Here is a 21,869-nt window from a genome sequence, read left to right as displayed (position 1 = left end):
TCGCTACAAGCATCCATCAAGTACAAACTTGGTATCCACCTCTTCATCCCCATGTCCTCTATCCAAAGATCAAAGAATCACAAATATTGGGTGTGTGTATCAAGAGATATAGGGGCCCAAAGTCGTGACCTCGCCGAGTCACGCGTTGCTAAAGGCATGGAACAGAATCCCAGAGCACGCATGTGCATTCCGTCAAACAGGTGGTGGGACATTTTCGAGTCCATTTTTAGGGAGTTAGAAGCCCCTCATCGACCCACCATGAGTTCCAATCCCTTAAATTCCATGTCCTCTCTCCATTAATCAAAATATTTGGGGATTTAGTTGTGTTTGTGCCAAGTTATGAGGTCTTGAAGTCACATGTCCGAAAACTGTATTTTTGTCAGCGCCATAGTCAAGTCATGCCCAGCCCGTGTCTTGCATGCAAATAATCGTGAGGAGCATAAATCCCATACCAATTTCAATGAGCTACAAGCATCATTTTACGAAACCCTCAACACCAAAGTTGTCCTTTCCCATCATCTCTCTTAATTGAGCATAAGTTTTAATCAAGTGGAGGTCTGAGTAAGAAGCTGGATGCGTGTGAAGTCACGGCCATGACCATTCCATTCTTGCCATAAAAAAGAAAAAGCAGTTCTATTACAGCCTAGCATCATAACACCGACCATCATCATGCCTTACCATAAATGGCCCTGCAGCTTTCTGAATACAAAAGAGGAGTAAGCAACTCACTTCAAAGGCAACACTTACTTGTTAAGTGGTATGGAGGGAATTCTATGCTACACTCTCCCTCACCATAAGACTCAATGCACCTCACACTATATAAGAACCAAAGACCTTCAAAACAGGGGACGAGGCATTCATTCTCACTCTCTTCATTCCCTTTTCTCCATTCTCTTCTCGATCCTCTCTTCTCTTATCTTCCATTTTTCTGTTACAAGTTTGTTACAAGTTTGTAACAAACTTTTCTCTTCGCAAACTCCATTGAAGCCACTTCAAGCTTCGAATCATCTTCCCCTGAGCCTCATCTCCCCCAGTCACCATCAATCCTTCACTACCTTCTTCTGTAAGCAAGCAACAAAGTATCTTCTCCATTGAATCAAAACCAGAAGCTCACTTTCTTCATCAATGGCGAAACTTCGTATTTCTTGACTCAGTGCGTATCTCCTGAAATCAAAGGCTCTATCACGTTCTAATCATCATCCCTGAGCTACTGGAATCATCATCATGCTTCCGTATTCATGATTTCGAGGAGTTTGACCTTCATTTTCTTCGCGAGGTAGATCGAGTTGGACTACGCGTTAGAACAGACTTCAAACACAAGTGAGCATTTATTTTGCTCAATCGGAGTTCTCTGAAGCTTTCTGGATCATTAGCATTCTTCAAGTATTCCATTAAAGGTCTCTTCGAGCTACTCCGATTCGCAGGTAAGCCTGAACCTCTAAGTGCATGAAATCATCATCATTTCGCCTAATTCTTGATGCTATCCTATGTGAAATTGCTTGCTGATCATTAACCCTATGCTTGCGTTCATTTATCATGCGTATTAGTGATTTAATTTCTGATTCAGAAGTTAGGGTTCTTGGATGTTCTTGCTCGATTTGTGAGTTTCAGTTAGAATCAATGGAATCTAATTGTATATTTGAGATCGTAAGACTGAGACGAGTTAATTGATGTTCATTTGAGGTGTTTATGGAAATTGTGGCCACGACTCACGGTGGCAGACGGTGGCCGGAGGTATTAAGATGACGAAACTCTGTTTGTAGTTTCTTTTGGTTTTGATTTGGAATCTGTGACGTGGCGTGGTATCACTGGTCCGTTCTTTAATTTTGTCTTTACTCAAATGATTGGAATGTGAGGTGTAGCGATAGGATTGGTTCAGGTTTAAACAAGTTATCCTTTTTTTAACCGATCGGCCCCTGACACGTATAATATCACATGTGCAATAATAAAATGAAATGGAAATGAGACCTGGGCCACACATGATTGGGCCTGAGCTGCTTCTGGATTTCACCCCCAGACTACTAACGCCAACGCAGCCAGTTGTATTTGGGCCCTGAACGCTTTGCTCTTACCACCCCCTGAATCAGGCCCAATTTTGCTTGTAATTAATTGTAGTTCATTTGAATAATGCTGTTACACCCTCCCTGGCAGTCTAGTTTTCATTTTAATTTTGTTTTCTTTTTTAACTCATAAATCCTTTCAATTCAAATATTAAAAATACATAAAAAATTGCTCTTAGTTTTTAGGTTGATTAAATAATGTTCATAATTTTTGTCGATTTTTGTTAATTGTTTTGACGCTTTTAATAAACTTCTTCCTTTACAATATCTTGAATTCTCTTTTGTTTTTTGAGCTTCTTTGTAAATAATTCTCTAATAGACTTAGGAATTGATTTTTAGTCTCGATTTTTTGTATAGAATTAATGGATGTATGTGTGCTTGTGAATAACGTTTGTTTGCTATAGTTCTCAACTTCATTTGTCGCATATTGATTTTCCTTTGCTTATTCCATGTATAAGTGTATAGTTTTTTCATTTTTAAATCCCTTATATTAGACAACTTAGATTAGATTTAGAAATAGTTCCCTTCCTTCATTCTTTTTCTTTTTAACTTTTAAAACACTTAATAAATATCGATGAAGATCATACCGTTACTATATTTCATAGTAGGAAGGGAATGATTGGGGTGTAGGCCCCGATGTACGTTCTTTCCTACTTAGCGGAGAAGAAATGATTGAAGTGTGAAGCTTCGATGTATTTCTTAACCGTTGTTTAGAGAGACGATCGTGGTGTAGGCCTCGATGTGCATTCTCTAAACACTCACAAAAGAACTCTTTTTTGTATCTTTTTACTTAGCGGAGAAGAAATGATTGAGGTGTGAAGCCTCGATGTATTTCTTAACCGTTATTTAGAGAGACGATTGTGGCGTAGGCCTCGATGTGCACTCTCTAAATATGCAAAACAAAACTCTTTTTGGTATGATCTAAGTCACAAATAAAATCCCCTTAAAAAAACACCAACCAAAAACACTTCAAAAAAACACTAATAAATGGTCAGATTTAACACAAAGTAAGGAAGTGATGCGAGACCTTGTAGTGGGTTCTCGTCATCATGGAATTACCCTAAAAGACACAAACCAATCTCTTTTTTCTTTTCTTAAGGGCAAGTTATCTCCGCTCCATTGCATCCTAGGCGATCCCTTATGCAAGAGCGTGAGCGTTAACGCCGCCCAACTAAAAAACACAAAAACAAACAGAAAATCTTTAGCCGAGCTACGGTAACTCTGATTCCTGAAAAGGATACGTAGGCAGCGGGGTAGGGCCCGTGCGAGTACAATTCTTTATTTTCCCTACATTTTGCATTCATTTTGCATTTAGACATAGACATAGTTATACACCCTTTAGATAGAAACAAACGTAGGCGGATACCATCGAGTACGATGGGCGTGAGGGGTGCTAGCACCTTCCCCTTGCGTAACCGACTCCCGTACCTTGATTCTCTGGTCGCAAGACCCTGTTCTTTCCTTTGTTAGGTTTCCTGATATTCCTTTCCCTTATGGGATAAATATATTGGTGGCGACTCTGTTCATTTTTCGCGAGCGTGCGACAGCTGGCGACTCTGCTGGGGATGTTGCTAGACCTGTTGCTGGTCCATCCATAGCGAGTCGATCCTAGCCTGCGTTTGTTTGTTTATTTACTGGGTGTTTATTTGCTTTTATGTCTATACCTTGTATATATGCTTGCATGTTTATTTTTCTGCTTGCATATCATGTTTATTTCTGTCTGCACATCATGCATATGGATTATATTCTGTGTTCCTTGGGGTCTTCTGTTCTGTTTTGCAGGTTGGGTGGGATGTTCTATGAGGTAAAAGGCCCAATACCCAGGCTATGAGTGCACTTTAGGTACCCTAGGATAGAGTGGGAGCATGGTTTGTCTCGAGGTGTACGTCTCGGGATGGATCATGTGACTACGAGCAGAGTAGTGGTTTCAAACGGAGGTATTATCGTCACCCGCATCCGCGCTGTGATGATGCTTACCTTCGGGCGGACCGTATACTGCGTTTCATGACCTTACCCTGACCTAGATTCACCTGTGAGTGGGGAGGGATATACATGACAGGTACCGTTGGTGACTATTCTGTTCTGTTGGTGACTATTGTTCTTATGGTTGTGTGGCACCTATGCCGAACCTTTGACCTTATGACTTGTGATTCTGCTCAGAGACGACACAACAACTCTCTCATATTGGGAGAATCTCCATTGCATCATTTTCATCATGGCATATTTATTTTCCAAAGAAAAAAGAAGAAAAGATGTAATAAAAAAAAGAAAAAAGAAAAAAAGAAAATAGTATTATTTCTCATATGCATGCCATTTTTCAGGGTATCCGAGGTTATTACTTTTCACCCAGGATGGCTAACAACGTGACCGCTACCAGAGAAGCTACAAGGCGTACTCACACTTACAGTTTCCATCGCGAAGGCTTGATTCAGTTGGGGCAATTGGGTGGATTGATCACTGGTCCTAATAAAACTGTGTTCACTGAGAATTATGGAAACATCTTGACTCTTTTGGACTCACACGTCGACGAATGGGGTTTATCTACTCTTCTCCAGTTCTATGATCCTGACTTGCGTTGTTTCACCTTCTCAGGCTATCAGTTGGCTCCCACTCTCGAGGAGTACTCTCACTTTCTCAATATCAAGGTTCAACACAAGGTTCCTTTCGTTTGTGTCCCAGAGAAACCGGATTTGGACAACATTGCCAACGCTCTTTATTTGAGCATAGAAGACGTCCTTGGAAATTGGAAAAAGAATGGTAGCACTCAGGGTTTCTATATGAGTTTCTTGGTTGAGAAGGCCCAAGAGTTGGCTAACAAAAAGATGTGGGAGGCCTTCAACGCCCTTCTGGCCGTTTTGATTTATGGGATCGTGATGTTCCCTAACATTCACAAGTTCGTTGATCTGGCTGCTATATGTCTTTTTGTGGAGAAGAATCCGGTCCCTACTTTGCTAGCCGATACGTACTATTCTGTTCACTCTCGATATGGGAAAGGAGGAGCCATAAGAAATTGTTTGCCGTTGTTATACACCTGGTTTAAGTCCCACCTACCTACAAGTGGTCCTTTCGTTACTTCTACTCAGAAATGGCATCAAAGGATCATGGGGCTTACTGGAAATGACATTGTCTGGTGTCCTACTGGGATGGACGTAGAGAAAGTTATAACTAGCTGTGGTACTTTTGACAATGTTCCCCTCATAGGAACAAAAGGTGTTATCAATTATAATCCTAAGCTAGCGCTGCGTCAGTTGGGTTTTGCACTTGAAGACCAGCCTTTGGACAAAGAGATATTCGAGTCCGTTTGCTTTGAGAAGGGAACCGATCCAAAGGGTCTAGAAAAAGTGAGGAGTGCCTGGAATAGCATCCATACAAATGATCAGATTTCTCTTGGTGAAAAGAATCCCGTTGCCAGACAAGCCTACACAGATTGGGTTGAAAATAGAGTTAAAGATCGCCTGTTGCCTTTCCCGAAGGTTAACCCATTGTACAAGCAACCACCTAAGGTTCCAATTGCCACTATGCCTGCTGAGAATTGCATCCCAGTAAATATGGAAAGCACCCAATTGCACGAAAAGAAGTCGGATGTGCAACCGAAACATTGTCTTGTGGACAAGAAAAGAGTTGAGTTGACACACGAAGCCAAAATGCTGAAGGGAGGATCTTCCAGAGTTCAAAAGAGGGCTAGAACGGAAAAAGGTGAAATAGATACTACTGTTATTGTCGAGGATCACCAGAAGATCCTAAAAAGGGCCATGAAAGAGGCAGAAGAGAAACTCAAGCGAGAGTACCGAGAAGACTTGAAAGCTTATAAGCTCAAGATAGAAAGGGATGCTAGAGTTGAAGTGAAGAATCTGAAAAAGAAACTGGAAGAAGAGACCACTAAAAGAATGGCAATTGAGACTCAACTGAAAGGAAGTCACCTCCGTAATACTCGACTAACAGAAGAAAATGCCAAGCTCAGAGATCGAATGATGGAGGACATATCTGAGAAGGATTATCTCCCAGAATGCAAAGGATGTGACGAACTCAGGGAGTGCTGCAAGAAGCTAGATGGGCATTTGTTTCGCAAAGATGAGGTGATTCAAAGCCTTCTTAAAGGAAGAGATCGAGAGGCAACCAAGAAACTGTTTGATGAAACTAAGAAGTGGAGCGACGAGCACTTCAGACAAGGAGGACCTCTGTTTTATATTCAGATGGATTGATGTTTGAGTCTGTATGTTTCGACCACCACCAGACTTGTTGGATGGGGTCTTTTATTTCCCTTGCTGAACTATCTTGTCAATGTATGGCTTGCCCAAGTTTAAAATTCTTGTTATGAATAAAAAGAACTAGTTTCTCTTGACACTTATCTTTTGTCACATTGTTAGCTATTCTGGATCAATATTAAATCTTGGATACTCTGAAAATGGCACATCACGTCATACGCACACATGCACTCATACATTCACATTATCACATTGCATTTTTCAGGTTATTGTACAAGAAACTAATTGGGGTCCCTTTCAGCAACAGATTTCTTTTCCGACGACGAAGCTGACTTTCTTACATCCTTACCATACCCGGAGCAACGAGAGACTCATGGATCAATTTGAGCAGAACCAAGCTGCCCTCCGTAGGGATATGGATGTTATGGGGGAGAGAATGGCCCAACTTATGGAGACTCTCCATGCCGTTGTTCAAGGACAGGATGAACTCAGAAAGAGTGTCGCTAGTTTGGTCAAAGATACTCCTACCAATTCTGCTGACGGAGGGGTGAAAACTAAAGAGACCCCTATTAATGAGACACTTAAAGTGGTGGACGACCACCATGAGGTTATTGATCTTGAACATGATCTCACTGCTGAGTTGACCGAGACTGCTAAGATGTACCAAGCTCTTGAAGAACGCCTTAAAGCCGTTGAGGTTGCTAAAACTTCGAGTTTTAACACTGCTGCTATGTGCTTGGTACCTGGGATTGTTATTCCCCCGAAGTTCAAGGTGCCAGATTTTGATAAGTACAAGGGAGTTACCTGCCCAGAGACTCACATTCGTTCCTACTGCCGTAAGATGGCCGCTCACGCTGAGAACGAACCTCTGCTTATGCACTTCTTCCAGGATAGTCTCGCTGGAGCCCCGTTGGAGTGGTATATGAAACTCGAGAGGTCTAATGTCAGTACTTGGGGAGAACTTGTTGATGCCTTCCTGAAACAATACCACTACAATACTGCTATGGCTCCTAGCCGTGCCCAACTGCAGAATATGTCACAGAAATCTGAAGAGTCCTTTAAAGAATACGCCCAGAGATGGCGTGAACTCGCTGCTCGAGTCCAACCTCCTTTATTGGACCGAGAGTTGATTGATCTGTTTATGGGGACTCTAAAAGGGCCGTATCTTCAACACATGGTTAGTAATACTTCTCCTTCCTTTTCGGATGTGGTCATCATTGGTGAGAGGGTTGAGAATTGTGTCAAAGCCGGTACCATTCAAGGTGTTACTAATCCTAGCACCTCAGGTGGTAATGGTAAAAAGCCGTATTCTGGGTTTGTGAAGAAGAAGGAAGGTGAGACTAGCACCGCTTCTGTTGACCAAAGCCGAGCTCCTGCATATTCTGCTGTTCCACCTCCTTATTATCCGATGCCTTATGTTGTTCCTGGTCCGTATGTCCCTCAAGCATATGCTGCTGCTCTTCCACAACCATGGATGGCACCTCAACAGCCTTTCGTACCACAACAACAAGCTGCTGCTCCTCAGAATCGTCAACAGAACCCTAGGCCTCAAGGTCAAAGGGGCCCGCAAAGAACAAGATTCCAAGATAGGCGTATCGATCTGGTTCCGATGTCATATGCTCAGCTTCTCCCTCAGTTGCTTGCTGGTCAATTGGTACAACTCCGTGAACTTGGACCTCCACCTAGTCCTCTCCCTCCCGGTTATGATGTTAATGCTCGATGTGAATTTCATTCAGGGGCTCCAGGCCATACTATTGAAAAGTGTAGAGCATTCAAATTGAAGGTTCAGGATCTCCTTGACGACAAGCTTATCTCATTCGCTCCCACTGGTCCTAATGTGCAGAATAACCCTATGCCTCCTCATGCTGGTGCGACCAATGCTATTGAGTTATGTGATGATCAGATCCTGGTAAATGATGTTAACGAGGTCAGGATGCCGCTAGCAGTTGTCAGAGAGTATCTTATGCAACAAAAGGTTTTGTGTGAACTACATGACTACTGTTTGCAATGTTCTTCTAATCCAGAGGAGTGCACTAGGTTGAGAGAAGAAATCCAGGAATTAATGGATGAAGGTGTTCTTAGAGTGGAAAGGGTCGTTCCTGTCGAAGATGTGGCTACTTTAGAGATCCCTTACTACCCTGCTGAGATATCAAAAACTCAGGACACTTCTTTGGTCATTCATGCTCCGAGTACTCCTTTGGTCATTCAGGCTCCGAGGACTCCGTTGGTTATTCAGGTTCCAAATGTTCCTTCAATTCCTTCAACCTCGTCTCTTGTTCCCTCTCCTGTGAATGATTCTAAGGCTGTTCCTTGGAGTTATAATACCGTGTATATTCGAGGGAAGAAGTTTGACTGTCCTCCAGTGGGTAATTCTAGCATCACTAATATTACTGGCACTAGTGGCATTACTCGCAGTGGGCGGATCTTTGCTGCCCCTCCTCCGCCTCCTAAAGAGACCAGTAAAGAGACTAGTACACAAGCAAAAGGAAAGCAAGTTGCTGTTGATCCTCCTGTAGCACGTAACGCCCAAGATGCCGAACAACTCTTGAAAATCATTAAGAAAAGTGATTACAAAGTGATTGACCAACTTGATCAGACCCAAGCCAAGATCTCCATCTTGTCTCTCTTGGTACATTCTGAAGCTCATCGTGATGCCCTGATGAAAGTTCTGGCTTCCGCTCATGTAACTCAAGACATTACCGTGCCTCAGTTTGAAGGGGTTGTGACCAACATTGCTGCTGGTAATTGTTTGGGTTTTTCTGATGATGAGCTTCCACCTGAGGGTAGAGCACACAACAAAGCGTTGCATATCTCCGTCAAGTGTCTGGATGCTGTGTTGTCTCGAGTTCTGATTGATACCGGTTCTTCTCTTAATGTGATGCCCAAGGCCACTTTGTTTAAGCTGAGTATGGATGGGATTATGATGAGACCATGCACTATGAGTGTCAGAGCGTTTGATGGCTCCAGAAGGTCCGTAGAAGGGGAAATTGATCTGCCTGTTTTGATTGGCCCTCACATGTTCTATATTGCCTTCTATGTCATGGATATAAGTCCTTCATACACTTGCCTCTTGGGTCGTCCTTGGATCCATGCTGCTGGGGCTGTGACATCTACCCTCCATCAGTGTTTGAAATTTGTTGTGAATGACAAGATTGTTGTGATCACTGGTGAAGAGGATTTGATTGTCAATAATCTGGCATCATACCGTTATGTTGAAGTGGAGGGAGAGATACAAGAGACACCTTTTCAAGCCTTAGAGATTGTGTCAGTTGACAAACTCCCTGTGGTCGAGAATAAGAAGGAACTCGGAGCGCCCCTCTCGTCTTTAAATGATGCTAAGGCTTTCTTAGAAGCTGGTACTCCCCATGGTGCCTGGGGCAAGCTGATTGACGTTCAAGAGAAGCGAGACAAGTATGGCCTTGGATATCAACCATCTTCTCCTATTCAGCTCAGCATGATTCCTGGAAAGAAGGTGATTCCCCCCATTTCTCAAGTGTTCGTCAGTGCAAGCACCAGTTCTGGAAGTCAAGTTCTCGCCGTGGATGATGATGATGAAGAAGATCTCACCAGATTCATTTGCCATGCTGCGCCTGGACAGGAACTCAACAACTGGACTATCTTGGACATCCCTAGAGTCACTTTTATGGAGATGTAATTTTCTTGTTTCGATAAGTCATGTGCTTCGCCCTAAGCATTTTGACCACTTGTATAAAGAAGGGCCCCCCATGTTGTTTCAATTTGTTTAATATTGAATGAAAATCATATCTTCGCATGCAATTACTGTTCCATTTCTTTCATTTTTGTTTTTTACTTTAAAAAACTTTTTCAAAAATGGCAAAGATTTCCTTTTTTTCCTTTTTATGTGTTGCATTCTAAGGCATAAATCATCCATCGTGTAGATCCGGCTCGAACTCCATCAAAAATGATAATGTTACAGTTCCACGTCTTGATATCTTTGAGAATCCAATTGACCAAGCTGATGAGGATAGTGGGGAAGATTGTGAAGTCCCCGAGGAATTGGCAAGACTTTTGAGACAAGAAGAGAAATCTATTCAGCCACATCAAGAAGCCATAGAAATCATCAACCTCGGTACAGAAGAGGCAAAGAGAGAAGTCAAGATAGGGGCCGCTTTGCAAAGTGATGTAAAGAGAAGGTTGATTGAGCTGCTTCGAGAGTATGTTGACATCTTCGCCTGGTCATATGAAGACATGCCTGGTTTAGACACGGATATAGTTATGCACAGGTTACCGCTCAAACCAGAATGTCCGCCTGTGAAGCAAAAACCGCGAAGAACTCGACCTGATATGGCTTTGAAAATCAAGGAAGAAGTTGAAAAACAGTTGAAGGCTGGTTTCTTATCTGTGTGTGAGTATCCTCCTTGGATTGCAAACATAGTACCTGTTCCTAAGAAGGACGGAAAGGTACGCATGTGTGTTGACTACCGAGATTTGAATAGGGCAAGCCCGAAGGATGATTTCCCACTGCCTCATATTGATGTGCTAGTCGACAACACTGCTCAGTATTCGGTGTTCTCTTTCATGGATGGTTTTTCTGGCTATAATCAAATAAAGATGGCTCCTGAAGATATGACCAAGACTACCTTTACCACTCCGTGGGGTACGTATTGTTATAAGGTGATGCCTTTTGGTCTTAAGAATGCTGGTGCAACATATCAACGAGCAATGGTGACCCTCTTCCATGACATGATCCATAAAGAGATTGAGGTGTACGTCGATGATATGATTGCAAAATCCCAAACTGAGGAGGAACACTTGGTATATCTTGAGAAACTGTTTGCTCGTTTGCGTAAATTCAAGTTGAGGCTTAATCCAAACAAGTGTACTTTTGGAGTGCGATCTGGAAAGTTACTTGGATTCATTGTGAGCCAACGAGGGATTGAGGTCGACCCTGATAAAGTAAGAGCAATACAGAACATGCCAGCACCGAAGAATGAAAAAGAAGTTCGAGGGTTCCTTGGGAGATTGAATTACATAGCCAGGTTCATTTCTCATCTCACTGACACCTGTGAACCCATCTTCAAACTGCTGCGCAAAAATCAAGATATCCGTTGGGATGATCATTGTCAAGAAGCCTTCGAAAGGATCAAACAGTATCTCCAAGAGCCACCAATCCTCATGCCTCCGGTTCCTGGAAGGCCGCTTCTCATGTACTTAACTGTGCTTGAAGGATCTATGGGGTGTGTGCTGGGCCAACATGACGAGTCTGGTCGAAAAGAGTGCGCCATTTATTACCTGAGCAAAAAGTTTACCGATTGTGAATCCCGCTACTCACTACTCGAGAAAACTTGCTGTGCTTTGGTATGGGCTACTCGCCGACTGAGGCAGTATATGTTGACTCACACCACTCTATTGATCTCCAAAATGGACCCGATAAAGTACATCTTTGAAAAACCGGCCCTTACAGGAAGACTAGCCCGGTGGCAAATGCTTTTATCAGAATATGATATCCAGTATGTCACACAGAAGGCCATCAAAGGAAGTGTCCTTGCAGAACATCTTGCTCATCAGCCATTAGAAGAGTATCAGTCAATGAAATTTGACTTTCCTGATGAAGATATCATGAAACTGGATGATAATGAAGGACCCGAACCAGGAGAGCGATGGACTCTCACGTTCGACGGTGCATCAAATGCTATGGGCCATGGTATTGGGGCAGTTTTGACTTCTCCTCGTCAAACTCATATTCCTTTCACAGCTAGAATATGCTTTGATTGCACAAACAATGTCGCAGAGTACGAAGCTTGCATAATGGGCCTCGAAGCAGCCATTGATATGAGGATCAAGATCCTTGAGGTTTATGGGGATTCTGCATTGGTCATACATCAAGTAAGAGGTGATTGGGAAACACGACACCCCAATTTAGTTCCTTACAAGGACTATATTTTGGAGTTGTTGCCCGCTTTTGAGGAAATCACTTTCAATCACATCCCCCGAGAGGAAAATCAATTGGCAGATGCTTTGGCTACTTTGGCGGCTATGTTCATGGTTAGCTCCCCTAAAGAAGTGCCAGACATAACGATCCTCCGTTACAAAGAGCCTGCCCATGTGTTCCCTGCTCATTGCCTCACTACTGAAGATGTGTATGATGAAAAGCCATGGTATTATGACATCAAAAGGTATGTTGAGAAGCAAGAGTATCCCGAAGATGCTACGATTGGTGATAAGCGAACGCTTCGAAGGTTAGCATCCAAATTCTTCTTGTCAGGAGACGTCCTGTACAAAAGAAACTATGATTCAGTTTTGCTCAGATGCGTGGATAGACACGAAGCAGAATTGATCATGCGGGAAATTCATGAAGGATCTTTTGGAACTCATTCCAACGGACATTCTATGGCCAAAAAGATCTTGCGAGCAGGGTATTATTGGATGACAATCGAAAGTGATTGTTATGTGTACGTGAAGAAATGTCACAAATGTCAAGTGTATGCTGACAGAATTCATGTTCCTCCAACTCCTCTGAATGTCCTGACGTCGCCTTGGCCCTTTGCTATGTGGGGCATAGACATGATTGGACGGATAGAGCCACAAGCTTCAAATGGACATAGATTTATTCTTGTTGCTATCGACTACTTCACCAAATGGGTTGAAGCTGCTTCTTACAAGAACGTAACCAAGCAAGTCGTTACTCGCTTCATCAAGAAAGAAATCATATGCCGATATGGGGTTCCAAACAAGATCATCACTGATAATGGGTCCAATCTTAATAACAAGATGATGGCAGAGTTGTGCGAAGAGTTCAAGATTGAACACCACAATTCATCACCCTACCGGCCAAAGATGAATGGCGCAGTCGAAGCTGCTAACAAGAATATAAAGAAGATTGTCCAGAAGATGGTTAGAACGTATAAAGACTGGCATGAAATGTTACCGTTTGGCTTGCATGGCTATAGAACTTCGGTTCGTACTTCAACTGGGGCAACTCCCTTCTCTCTCGTCTACGGTATGGAGGCCGTACTACCTGTCGAAGTGGAAATTCCTTCGTTGAGAGTCTTGATGGACGCCAAACTCGATGAAACAGAATGGGTTCAAACGAGGCTTGATCATCTCAATCTAATGGAGGAGAAACGCTTATCTGCTATCTGCCATGGCCAGTTGTACCAAAAGAGGATCAAGAAAGCGTATGACAAGAAAATTCGGCCTCGAGAATTCCACACAGGTGACCTAGTCGTAAGGAAGGTCTTGCCAATTCATACCGATCCAAGGGGCAAATGGACTCCCAACTATGAGGGACCATACATTGTGAAGAAAGCATTTTCAGGTGGTGCTTTAATCTTGACAAAGATGGATGGGGAAGATGTTCCACTCCCAGTCAATTCAGACTCAGTCAAAAAATACTACGCATAAAAGACCCGCTAGGTCGACGTACCTAGGCAAAAATAAGGGCATCCCGGCAAACCAAAAGGGTTTGGGCAAAAATTAGGGATAAAGCAAAAAAAAAGAGAAGAATAACCCGCTAAGTTGAAAACCCGAAAGGGCGACTTAGGCAAAAAGGGGCATCCCGCTGGATTGAAAACCCGAAAGGGCGATCCAGGCAAAAGTTAGGGATCAAAAGCGAGAGGCTGCAGTCTGAATATCTTTCACAAAGACCCCTATACGCCCTTGGCAGAACGGACAGATCAATCCAACCATTACCCTTCTGAAGCAAAGCATTGAGAGGATCGAGGATATGGGAATTGTAGCAATATCAGTTTTAATGGAAACTCGAGCATTTCTCTTTGCCATTTTGCTTTTTGCATTTTATTTTCCTTTCGCAACTACCTCATTTAGGAGTTGCTTCCTTGTACAGAAGCCTATTCACAGGCATCCCATCAATAAAATGATCTTTTGATAAGAAGTGTTCTTTCTTGCTTTTCATTTTTTCGCATGCGAGGTGTGATTTAATTCGTTATTAAACATTGCATTGAAAACATGGGGAATAATAATCACAAAATCAAAACGAAACATGATGTTACATAGACATAAAAGTGCTCTAAGGGGCACCATTTGCGTCCAAACGTTGTTTTCCGTGCAGGTTGCAGGTTCTAGTCGTCATCTTGGCTTACGACATGCCACAAAGGTCGTCATCATCCCGCGTGAAAGTTCAAGCATATAATTCATCAGTACTGGTAAGCACAAGACACCGGAAGAAATCCATGTCTCTCCCCTACACGGCAAACAAAGAAGTGTCCATCAGAACCCACGTTTCCCCAAGCAGTATAAGATGTAAGGAAAGTCGAGCAAAGTCACTCCCTCCCCAACAGAGTTATGTTCTAATCCTCCACACAGTTGCCAATCATCTTTGGCACTATGAGGTTTTCAACGCCCACCCGCAATGGCGTCTCAAGATCACAAGCAACGGACCCCAATGATCCTACTCTTCTGTCCCACCAAGGGCCTTTATTTGGCACCCTCTGCATATAGTATTCATTGCATATAGCATTGCATCCTCGAAAGCGTAGCATATCCATTACAGTGGATCATTACGCCATAAAAACTCAAACATGCATACGGAACACAAGCCAGATAATAGGAGCCAATGTTGAATCAGAACAATGACCCATCCTCTCAAAGTTGTTACCTGTACAAACTTTGCCTGATATCTGCTATCATACTACAAACACTTTTAAGCCACGGTGCCGATACGAGGTATCCTCAGTTTCTGATGAGCGTCTGACACAATGTCTTCTTTTGTCTCCTGATGTCGAGTCGATGTTGAGTCATAGATCGCCACGAGACCTTATTCCTGTCCAAAAGTGTGGAAAATCGCACGAGATTTACTTCCGGTGTTGAGTCATAAGATCGCCACGAGATCTTATTCCTTTCCAAAGTGTGGAAAATCGCACGAGATTTTCTTTCGATGCTGAGTCATAAGATCGCCACGAGATCTTATTCCTTTCCAAAGTGTGGAAAATCGCACGAGATTTTCTTTCGATGCTGAGTCATAAGATCGCCACGAGATCTTATTCCTTTCCAAAGTGTGGAAAATCGCACGAGATTTTCTTTCGATGTTCAGTCATAAGATCGCCACGAGATCTTATTCCCTTTTCTTTTATTGACGAGTTGATCGCCACGAGATCTTCTTTCGAGGTTGAGTCATAGATCGCCACGAGATCTTATTCCTTTCAGTCCTGACGTTGAGTCATAGATCGCACGAGATCTTCTCCCTTCTGTCCTAAAGATCGTACGAGATCTTTTCTTTCCTCTCCTGTTGTCGAGTCGATGTTGAGTCGTGGATCGCACGAGATCTATTTCCTTTCAGTCATTGTTTCGTGAAACATTTCTTTTGGGAACCTTGTATTGGCACCTTAGGCTACGTTACAAGCTATCACCCTTCTTCCAATTACTCACTGTAAATATGTCCATCAGAAAGGCAAAATTCTCTTTCCCCAGCAGATATCAAAACAAAAGCAAAAAATAAGGATATCATTTATACCATCCTCTCTTTGGGACAAATTTCTGGTACTTTGATATTTAATCTTCTTCTACCTCGAATGTTCGAAAGGCTAACGCCAATCTCACCTTCAAGTTTAAGACGATTAAATAGGGGCAGCTGTCATACCCCAAATTTGTCCTACCCTTATTCATCTGGCTTATAATTCACATGCATACACCATTTAGGTCATAATACAACTCATGCATTCATACCATTGGTATTAATCAGAGACTAGCAAGGGATATCTTTTATGGCAGAGGATTTCCTACCAAATGTGTGGATCTGAGGTGTAATCATGTGGCTCTATGTTCACTAAAGTCCTCCTGGATTGAGGTGTCTCTCTGCTTCAAATCAGGGCATTGATTGAAGAGTGCAAGCTTGCAAACCGTCTGGTTCTTTAAATCAAGGTTTCTTTGACCAAAGTCAACCAGTTGACTTTCTGGTCAACATTTAATCAGGGATGGCTTCTATGTGTGGAAAACTTCTCATGCCGACCTTGTGGAGGTGTTTGCGTGACCGGAATTGATTGGAAGGGATTTAATCAGGAATTTCATCAAGAATCAGAGAAAATCAGAACAGTTGACTTTTGAGTCGAAATCAGGTCAATCACTCAAATATTGACTTTTGGTGGAAAATCGGTCAAAGGAAGTCAACAAAACAAAATAAAGTCAAGAAGTAGTTAGATTTGCCATTTTTGGAAATTAGTTGAAAAATGAAATTTCCAAAAGAGGAAAGTTTGATACTTAGAAATATTTTGAGGATTTTCAAAGAGTGGATCAGCTGACTTCATGGTGGATTCACACGTGGATAGAGGCACGATCTCAAAACAAGTTCAACTACAAACTTGCTCATTTCATGGCCCTCTACAACATTGTAGTTGGGTATTTTGTCAAATAAGGCATGAATTAAGAGTTACGGATGAGACAAGTTTGAAGAATCACTATTGTCCAAGTCATGTTGCCTGGCAGATTCCTGGGCATAACGCAAGCAATTCATCAAACACGTGGATTGCAATATTAGAAGCCAGCTTAAGATCGCTACAAGCATCCATCAAGTACAAACTTGGTATCCACCTCTTCATCCCCATGTCCTCTATCCAAAGATCAAAGAATCACAAATATTGGGTGTGTGTATCAAGAGATATAGGGGCCCAAAGTCGTGACCTCGCCGAGTCACGCGTTGCTAAAGGCATGGAACAGAATCCCAGAGCACGCATGTGCATTCCGTCAAACAGGTGGTGGGACATTTTCGAGTCCATTTTTAGGGAGTTAGAAGCCCCTCATCGACCCACCATGAGTTCCAATCCCTTAAATTCCATGTCCTCTCTCCATTAATCAAAATATTTGGGGATTTAGTTGTGTTTGTGCCAAGTTATGAGGTCTTGAAGTCACATGTCCGAAAACTGTATTTTTGTCAGCGCCATAGTCAAGTCATGCCCAGCCCGTGTCTTGCATGCAAATAATCGTGAGGAGCATAAATCCCATACCAATTTCAATGAGCTACAAGCATCATTTTGCGAAACCCTCAACACCAAAGTTGTCCTTTCCCATCATCTCTCTTAATTGAGCATAAGTTTTAATCAAGTGGAGGTCTGAGTAAGAAGCTGGATGCGTGTGAAGTCACGGCCATGACCATTCCATTCTTGCCATAAAAAAGAAAAAGCAGTTCTATTACAGCCTAGCATCATAACACCGACCATCATCATGCCTTACCATAAATGGCCCTGCAGCTTTCTGAATACAAAAGAGGAGTAAGCAACTCACTTCAAAGGCAACACTTACTTGTTAAGTGGTATGGAGGGAATTCTATGCTACACTCTCCCTCACCATAAGACTCAATGCACCTCACACTATATAAGAACCAAAGACCTTCAAAACAGGGGACGAGGCATTCATTCTCACTCTCTTCATTCCCTTTTCTCCATTCTCTTCTCGATCCTCTCTTCTCTTATCTTCCATTTTTCTGTTACAAGTTTGTTACAAGTTTGTAACAAACTTTTCTCTTCGCAAACTCCATTGAAGCCACTTCAAGCTTCGAATCATCTTCCCCTGAGCCTCATCTCCCCCAGTCACCATCAATCCTTCACTACCTTCTTCTGTAAGCAAGCAACAAAGTATCTTCTCCATTGAATCAAAACCAGAAGCTCACTTTCTTCATCAATGGCGAAACTTCGTATTTCTTGACTCAGTGCGTATCTCCTGAAATCAAAGGCTCTATCACGTTCTAATCATCATCCCTGAGCTACTGGAATCATCATCATGCTTCCGTATTCATGATTTCGAGGAGTTTGACCTTCATTTTCTTCGCGAGGTAGATCGAGTTGGACTACGCGTTAGAACAGACTTCAAACACAAGTGAGCATTTATTTTGCTCAATCGGAGTTCTCTGAAGCTTTCTGGATCATTAGCATTCTTCAAGTATTCCATTAAAGGTCTCTTCGAGCTACTCCGATTCGCAGGTAAGCCTGAACCTCTAAGTGCATGAAATCATCATCATTTCGCCTAATTCTTGATGCTATCCTATGTGAAATTGCTTGCTGATCATTAACCCTATGCTTGCGTTCATTTATCATGCGTATTAGTGATTTAATTTCTGATTCAGAAGTTAGGGTTCTTGGATGTTCTTGCTCGATTTGTGAGTTTCAGTTAGAATCAATGGAATCTAATTGTATATTTGAGATCGTAAGACTGAGACGAGTTAATTGATGTTCATTTGAGGTGTTTATGGAAATTGTGGCCACGACTCACGGTGGCAGACGGTGGCCGGAGGTATTAAGATGACGAAACTCTGTTTGTAGTTTCTTTTGGTTTTGATTTGGAATCTGTGACGTGGCGTGGTATCACTGGTCCGTTCTTTAATTTTGTCTTTACTCAAATGATTGGAATGTGAGGTGTAGCGATAGGATTGGTTCAGGTTTAAACAAGTTATCCTTTTTTTAACCGATCGGCCCCTGACACGTATAATATCACATGTGCAATAATAAAATGAAATGGAAATGAGACCTGGGCCACACATGATTGGGCCTGAGCTGCTTCTGGATTTCACCCCCAGACTACTAACGCCAACACAGCCAGTTGTATTTGGGCCCTGAACGCTTTGCTCTTACCACCCCCTGAATCAGGCCCAATTTTGCTTGTAATTAATTGTAGTTCATTTGAATAATGCTGTTACACCCTCCCTGGCAGTCTAGTTTTCATTTTAATTTTGTTTTCTTTTTTAACTCATAAATCCTTTCAATTCAAATATTAAAAATACATAAAAAATTGCTCTTAGTTTTTAGGTTGATTAAATAATGTTCATAATTTTTGTCGATTTTTGTTAATTGTTTTGACGCTTTTAATAAACTTCTTCCTTTACAATATCTTGAATTCTCTTTTGTTTTTTGAGCTTCTTTGTAAATAATTCTCTAATAGACTTAGGAATTGATTTTTAGTCTCGATTTTTTGTATAGAATTAATGGATGTATGTGTGCTTGTGAATAACGTTTGTTTGCTATAGTTCTCAACTTCATTTGTCGCATATTGATTTTCCTTTGCTTATTCCATGTATAAGTGTATAGTTTTTTCATTTTTAAATCCCTTATATTAGACAACTTAGATTAGATTTAGAAATAGTTCCCTTCCTTCATTCTTTTTCTTTTTAACTTTTAAAACACTTAATAAATATCGATGAAGATCATACCGTTACTATATTTCATAGTAGGAAGGGAATGATTGGGGTGTAGGCCCCGATGTACGTTCTTTCCTACTTAGCGGAGAAGAAATGATTGAAGTGTGAAGCTTCGATGTATTTCTTAACCGTTGTTTAGAGAGACGATCGTGGTGTAGGCCTCGATGTGCATTCTCTAAACACTCACAAAAGAACTCTTTTTTGTATCTTTTTACTTAGCGGAGAAGAAATGATTGAGGTGTGAAGCCTCGATGTATTTCTTAACCGTTATTTAGAGAGACGATTGTGGCGTAGGCCTCGATGTGCACTCTCTAAATATGCAAAACAAAACTCTTTTTGGTATGATCTAAGTCACAAATAAAATCCCCTTAAAAAAACACCAACCAAAAACACTTCAAAAAAACACTAATAAATGGTCAGATTTAACACAAAGTAAGGAAGTGATGCGAGACCTTGTAGTGGGTTCTCGTCATCATGGAATTACCCTAAAAGACACAAACCAATCTCTTTTTTCTTTTCTTAAGGGCAAGTTATCTCCGCTCCATTGCATCCTAGGCGATCCCTTATGCAAGAGCGTGAGCGTTAACGCCGCCCAACTAAAAAACACAAAAACAAACAGAAAATCTTTAGCCGAGCTACGGTAACTCTGATTCCTGAAAAGGATACGTAGGCAGCGGGGTAGGGCCCGTGCGAGTACAATTCTTTATTTTCCCTACATTTTGCATTCATTTTGCATTTAGACATAGACATAGTTATACACCCTTTAGATAGAAACAAACGTAGGCGGATACCATCGAGTACGATGGGCGTGAGGGGTGCTAGCACCTTCCCCTTGCGTAACCGACTCCCGTACCTTGATTCTCTGGTCGCAAGACCCTGTTCTTTCCTTTGTTAGGTTTCCTGATATTCCTTTCCCTTATGGGATAAATATATTGGTGGCGACTCTGTTCATTTTTCGCGAGCGTGCGACAGTAACGCGAGGGTTACGATTTGGTTTGAAATTGCCGTTATCACTGCCGTGATAAGACGTAACGCGAGGGTTACGATTTGGTTTGAAATTGCCGTTATCACTGCCGTGATAAGACGTAACGCGAGGGTTACGATTTGGTTTGAAATTGCCGTTATCACTGCCGTGATAAGACGTAACGCGAGGGTTACGATTTAGTTTGAAATTGATCATAGAGTTTGAAATAGGGTTCAAGAGAAACCCAGCTTTATCTGTAAAATGATGCTCTGCGAATGTATATGCTTATGACTTATTGCAGATGCATGCATGCTTATGCAGATGGCACATATGTGAGTGTATATGAATATGGGTATGTATGATGATTTTGACGTATCATCTCTTGTCACCCATTGGGTTTGTTTAGCTTTCCGAGCGGCTTTGCGGGTCTCAACTCAGATCGTCTGAAGTTAGTCTACTGGGATAATGCTTTCGGGGCCAGGTGTATATCGACTACCGGAGATGTCGTGGTTTTCGCCCCCTTTATTTTAGTCTGGTAGTTTGTAAGTTTCTTGTTTTAAGTTCAAAGTTTTAAATTTATGAGAAATAAATTATTCTTTGCACTTGGTATTGATATGACGAGATATGCAGTGTGAAAGGAAAAAGCTTTTATTGATTATTGCCTTAAATTGGCGAATGTACAAAAGGTATGAGAGAAAGAAAAATGACAAATAGAAATGACATTAATACTGCTATCGCTCTTTTTTTATCAAGGGTCCCAGTAATCCTTCGACCTTAGAAGCAGATGATTGCACGAATCCCTATCCTTCGTAGTTTGTCTTCAGCTTATGACCAATAATTCTGCCTTTGTTAGGCGTAATATTTCTTGACCGCATCGGAGTTGATTGGGTGCGGTAGCTCGTCTCCATCCATTGTAGTGAGAACTAACGCTCCTCCTGAGAACACTGTTTTTACAATATATGGACCTTCGTAGTTAGGTGTCCATTTTCCACGGGCGTCAAGTCGAGGTAATAGTATTTTCTTGAGAACAATATCACCTTCTTTGTAAGTTCGAGGGCGGACCTTTTTGTCGAATTCCCTTTTCATTCTCTTCTGATAGAGCTGTCCATGACACAAAGCCGTCAGCCGCTTTTCTTCAATGAGATTAAGCTGATCAAAACGGGTTTTTACCCATTCCGATTCTTCTAACTTTGTGTCGGCTAGGACTCTTAAGGATGGGATCTCCACTTCAATAGGGAGGACTGCTTCCATACCATAGACCAGGGAGAAAGGGGTTGCCCCCGTGGATGTGCGCACTGAAGTTCTGTAGCCGTGCAGGGCGAAGGGAAGCATTTCATGCCAGTCCTTGTAGGTCTTCACCATTTTCTGTATTATCTTTTTGATATTTTTGTTTGCGGCCTCAACAGCGCCATTCATCTTAGGCCTGTATGGTGAAGAATTATGGTGTTCAATTTTGAATTCTTCGCACAGCTCCTTCATCATGTTATTGTTCAGGTTCGACCCATTGTCAGTAATGATCCGGCTTGGAATCCCATATC

At 42.0% G+C, this 21,869-nt stretch overlaps 1 protein-coding gene across 1 annotated transcript; it reads left to right on the top strand.

Moving 5' to 3' along the window:
• The first annotated feature begins 4,411 nt into the window (after positions 1-4,411).
• On the top strand, positions 4,412-17,032 carry LOC131654962 (uncharacterized). Its single transcript, XM_058924885.1, has 3 exons — positions 4,412-5,234; positions 5,328-5,773; positions 16,667-17,032. Exons 1-3 carry the CDS (start codon positions 4,412-4,414, stop codon positions 17,030-17,032), a joined length of 1,635 nt encoding a protein of 544 aa, XP_058780868.1.
• The last annotated feature ends 4,837 nt before the right edge of the window (positions 17,033-21,869 follow it).

Source organism: Vicia villosa, linkage group LG1 (assembly GCF_029867415.1).
Source record: "Vicia villosa cultivar HV-30 ecotype Madison, WI linkage group LG1, Vvil1.0, whole genome shotgun sequence".
Taxonomy (NCBI): Eukaryota; Viridiplantae; Streptophyta; class Magnoliopsida; order Fabales; family Fabaceae; genus Vicia; species Vicia villosa.
The sequence above is the reverse complement of the archived record's forward strand: the minus strand, read 5'-3'. Positions and strand labels throughout refer to the sequence as shown.